The sequence below is a fragment of the Myotis davidii genome, unplaced genomic scaffold, assembly GCF_000327345.1.
Source record: "Myotis davidii unplaced genomic scaffold, ASM32734v1 scaffold72, whole genome shotgun sequence".
Lineage (NCBI taxonomy): Eukaryota > Metazoa > Chordata > Mammalia > Chiroptera > Vespertilionidae > Myotis > Myotis davidii.
In genome coordinates, this window is record NW_006284618.1 from 7,670 (window position 1) to 12,567 (window position 4,898).

Below are 4,898 nucleotides of genomic sequence, written 5' to 3' on the forward strand. Positions count from 1 at the left end.
AAGGAAGGAAGGAAGGAAGGAAGGAAGGAAGGAAGGAAGGAAGGAAGGAAGGAAGAAAGGAAGGAAGAAAGGAAGGAAGGAAGTCAATCCCGGGAACCTGCCTGCAGGTTTGACTGCCTGGCTGGCTGACCTCGGGCACGTGCACATTTGTGAGGTAAAAGGTTACTGCCCCATCAGCCTCCTCCAGTGGCTGTAAAAATCCAATTAGGCCACTGAGTCCCATAACCTCAGAGCTGGAAGGCACCCTGGGGAACATCTAGTCCATCCTTCCAGGCCCTGGCTGTAAGGATTGGAGCCCAGAGCGGGGAAGCAGCCTGCCTTTGGTCCCACAGCAAAGAGCTGCAGAGCTGGGCTAAATCACACCCTCTTCGGTAAATGCTCTCTGCAATGTCTTAGACAATGGTGAAGCACAAGGATCGTGTCCTTGAAAGTCCTCAAACAGTAGTAATAATAAAGAAAATCAGTCCATTACGTTCTCTATAAGCCTTTACCCCTGAAAAATGGTCCTGGGCAAATGACTGCTGTGATGATTAACGGTAATAATTCTATTCTCAGCGAGTTCTGTGGTCATCAGCACAAAGCCCTGTCCCACCCAGCTGGGACCTGGAGGAGCTGTGTTCAAACCCAGGTCTGACCTCAGACAAGGGACATCCCTGCCGGAGCCTCACTCCTCCCATCTCTGAAATGGGAATGACAGCATCACCTCTCGAAGGGCTGCTATGGATGGTGGGAAACAATGGTGCCTGGCACAGAGCCGGCCCAGAAAGCAGCGGTCTGACCTTGTGGTGTCTTACTCAGGGGCTCCTGGTGCCCAGCACCCTGTCCCCAGACCTGCACCCCTCTCCCCCGGAAACGGGTGTTTCTCATTTGAAGAAACTGGGCCTTGCCGTTTTCACTGCCGCCTGGGGCTTTGGGCCACGCTGCATTCGGAGCACTCTGAGGCAGCTCCGCGGGCCTGCACTTGGGCCCCAGGGGTGAAGGGGGCTGCCTTCGGGGAGCCAGTACCCAGAAGCAAGGGGTGGTGCTCCTGGTAGTACTGGTGCAGCGCCCGTAGGACCGTCTCCTCCCGGCAGATGGGCTTCAGTTTGGGGGCAGTGGCCACCGCGTGGCAGAACTCCTTCTGCTGGTCCTTGTAGCGCTGTGTTTTCTCCCGGAAGGCCTGCAGGCAGCGGGACATGTGGTCCTCGCTGGAGGTGCCCTCGCAGCTCAGGTAGGGGACGAAGCCTGCGGGAGGGGAGGGGAGCAAGTCTTCAGCTAGCACGGCCTAGACTCTCGGCCCAGAGCTTGCCATGTCTTCCTGGGCCCAGGGCGCTGCATTTTCCTAAAGGCCATTCAGACAAACTGGGCTGCTGTTTCCACTGCGGCTGGGCCCTCTCACGGCCACAAAAACAATGACCTTGACTCCGGGGAGGGAAGGCCCCTTTCCACGCAGGCGATGACAGTCAGAGTCTCTGCTAGCAAAGAACCCTGAGGTGAGGCTGGACGGTGAATGGGGAAAGCATGTCATGGGCCGAAATGAAGTCTGAGGAGCAACTGAAATCACTTTTTGTTTTTAGGGAGAAAGCTTATTTTCCTTGACGCTTCCCAAATGCAACTGGGGATCTTCCTTGGCCGACCACTGGGAAATTGCGGGCTTATTAAAAGCACAGACCTATTACACAAAAAGGTAAACTCGTTATCGCTGAGACCCAGCCCAGAACAATTTTTCACCATGTCCCACAAAACAACAGAGAATCATTACAGTTAGTATGGGCAAAACACAGCTACGTATTTACACTGGATGCTGAAATCCTAAGTACTATAATACTGCCGCGTCTACGGCCATACCACCCTGAACGTGCCTGATCTCGTCTGATCTCGGAATACTGTCACAATGAAACCACATTAAAAAATAAAAAAAGGACAAACGAGGAAAAACTGGGTAAAAGCTAGGTTTTAAGCTGCCAAATAAATAAATGAACCCTTCTGATTGAAGCCCAATCTTTTTGCCTGGTCCCCAAGTCAAGAAAACCTGCCTTCATAGTGGAAAGCAAAAACCCCCACCCCTGGCCACCTCAAAGAAGAATCTAATTACTAGACTGACCTTGAAGTCCTCCAAGGTCAGTCTCCCCAACCCTTGGGCAATTAGCACATACCCTGATGTCAGGGGGAGACTGGAGAAAGCCAGGGACCTTGCCACTGTGCCTTCTCCTCCAACAGGGCCACTTGGATTGGTGTAGATTTTTTAAAATATATTTTATTGATTTTTTACAGAGAGGAAGGGAGAGGGATAGAGAGTTAGAAACATCGATGAGAGAGAAACATCGATCAGCTGCCTCCTGCACACCCTCCCCCCTGGGGATGTACCCGCCACCAAGGTACATGCCCTGGACTGGAATTGAACCTGGGACCCTTGAGCCCGTAGGCTGACGCTCTATCCACTGAGCCAAACCGGTTAGGGCTCGGCGTAGATTTTATATCATCGTACAGATGCACAAACAGGAACACAAGCTACCTTTTCTGAGTCTTGCTAAGGGCCAAGGCATTTTAAATAGGTTACACAGGCTGGCTCCTTTAATCCCCACCACAATCTTATACAAAATCCATTACTTCCCCTTGCAGTTGGCAGAACTGTACCTCCCCAATACAAGTTCCAACCCCTGGCACCTGTGAATGTGACCTTATCTGGAAATGTGTCCTTAAGGATCAGACATAAGATCATCCCGGATTTAGGGTAGGCCCCAAATCCAACACCTGGTGTCCTTATGAAAAGGATGGACAGAGCTTTGAGACACACAGACGCAGACACAGGGCAGGAGGCCGCGTGGAGAGTCGTGTGAAGATGGAGGTGGAGGTGGCGGTGATGCTGCCACAAGCCAAGGAATGACGGGGCCACCAGAAGCTGGAAGAGGCAGGAAGGGCCCTCCCCTGGGGCCTTCGAGGGAGCCCGGCCCTGCCCACTCCTTGGTTTCCGACTTCTGGCCCCCAGAACGGCGAGATAACAAATATCTGTTGTTTCAAAGGACAGCTCTCAGGAACAAATACACCCATTTTACAGAAATATTTACTTACCATCAAGAGGTAAGTAACTCACAGCCATACAGGCAATGGCCAGGCAGAACCTGGAAGCTCAGTTTGTTAGAACCCAAAGCCTGTTGTCTCAGTCAACCAGTAGGACCGGGTGAGGCTGGGCAACCGTGGGAGAGGCCCCTGCATCTCCCCTCCTGAGGACACCTGTGAGAGAGCTGAGGGCCACAGGGGTCACTGGACTTGTTACACCGATGTGACCTGGTACCTTCTCAGTTGCCCAGAACTGGTCAGCCCGTTAGATGGGGTGACCAACTGTCCAGGTGCCAAGGCATTTCCTGGAACACAGGACTGTCCGTGCTAAAAGCGGGGCCGTTCTGGGCAGCCGGTCACCGTCCCTCACGAGGACACGAGGAGGAACAGGACCGTAGGCACAGTCCATCGGAAAATTCCAGAGAGCCCAGCTGGGGAGGAGGCCAGGGCCTCAGCACTGTGTCCAGTCTGGTCCAGATGCATTTGGTGGATGTTAGCTGAGTGCTCCCTGCACACTGGGCCCCGTCCGGGGAGACTTGGCCTAAGTTGTATCTCTCACTTATCAGAGCCCAGTGATCAGCCACCGTCAACCACATATCTTAAAAGCCCAAGCACTTGTACTGGCCCCGTCGGCCAGACACACGTGGACAATGGGCCAGAGCAGGGCCAGGAACTAGGACTCTGGCTCCCGTGCCAGGCCCGTCTCTGCACCACTTACCACACCACTTACCGCTGTAGCCTGGGGTGACGGGCAGCTGCCTCATGAAGACCTGGGGCGAGTCCATGGCATTGCACTCGGCTAACAAAGGGAAGACGGGATAGAATTCGCACCCATCGTCCCTGCGTTAAGAACTCACGTCCAGGGAGCTGGAGCCTTGGGCGTAGAGTGAGCTTGCCAGGGGGCGGGGAAGGAGAGGCAGCTCCGCCAACGTAACCAGGACTCGGACGTGAGCTCAGATAACAGGTGTGCGGACCTCCACCCACCGGTGTCCCTGCTGGAGGACCTGAGGGGGGCAGGGTGAGGCGCACTCACCCCAGAGCCTCTCTTCATCCAGGGGGAATCAGGTCCCCACCCCCACCCCCTCAGGACACCTGGCAGGGTCTGGAGACATTTGGGGTTGTCATGACTGGGGGATGGGGTGCTACTGGTTCTAGGATGCTGCTCCACATCCTGCAAGTCACAGGGCGTTGTTCCCACAGCAAAGCAACAGAGCTTGTCTGGCTGAAGGGGTCGGAAATCCCCAGAGGCTGGCGTGGTGTCCAGGGTGGGTGAGAGAGGGAGGTGGGGACCCTGAGCATCAGTTCCTGTGGGTGCCATCCCACAGCCAGGCCCCTTCCCTCCGCAGGGATGGCCTGCGGGCGCCTCTGAGATGGGCAGGTCCAGCAGCGCGAGTGGATGCTGCCAGGCCCACCCACCAAGCCAGGTCATCTCTTAAAAGGGATGCCCTCCCTCCTGGGCCAGTTTGGCTCAGTGGTTGGAGCATGGGCCCCTCGGACTGAAGGATCCTGGGTTCCTTCCGGTGGGAGGTGGGGCACTTACCGTGGTGGCAGGTGGGATGCCCAACTCCAGTTGGGGTGAATGTTGGAGGCAAGTAATCCATGTCCCTCCCTCACATGGATGTTCCTCCCTCTCTGACTCTCCCCTCCCTTCCACTCCGTCTAAAATCAATGGGAAAAAACATGTTTTTTTAAAAAAAGTGATGCCCTCCGACTGGGACACGTGGCCTCGGAGTGAGGGGAGGGTCGCGGTGTCAGGTTTAGTGGGCAAGGATGGGAACCTAATCTAAACGGTTCAGACATTTACAGGCCGCTTGCTAGGGGACCGCGGGGCTGCATTCTGGTAAAATCCTCACAGTCAC

The 4,898-nt window shown here is 55.0% G+C and overlaps 1 protein-coding gene across 1 annotated transcript in view; it reads right to left on the bottom strand.

The window, feature by feature from the left end:
• LOC102764025 (chromosome unknown open reading frame, human C10orf82) overlaps positions 1–4,694 on the bottom strand; it is a 6,655-nt gene extending 1,961 nt beyond the window's left edge. Inside the window, exons 1-3 of the mRNA XM_006754892.1 lie at positions 4,580–4,694; positions 3,770–3,838; positions 1,006–1,224 (exon numbers count right to left, since the gene is read on the bottom strand). Coding sequence (XP_006754955.1) covers positions 1,006–1,224; positions 3,770–3,838; positions 4,580–4,640 — 349 coding nt within the window. The 5' untranslated portion in view covers positions 4,641–4,694. The remainder of the gene's footprint in view (positions 1–1,005; positions 1,225–3,769; positions 3,839–4,579) is intronic.
• Positions 4,695–4,898: the final 204 nt, after the last annotated feature.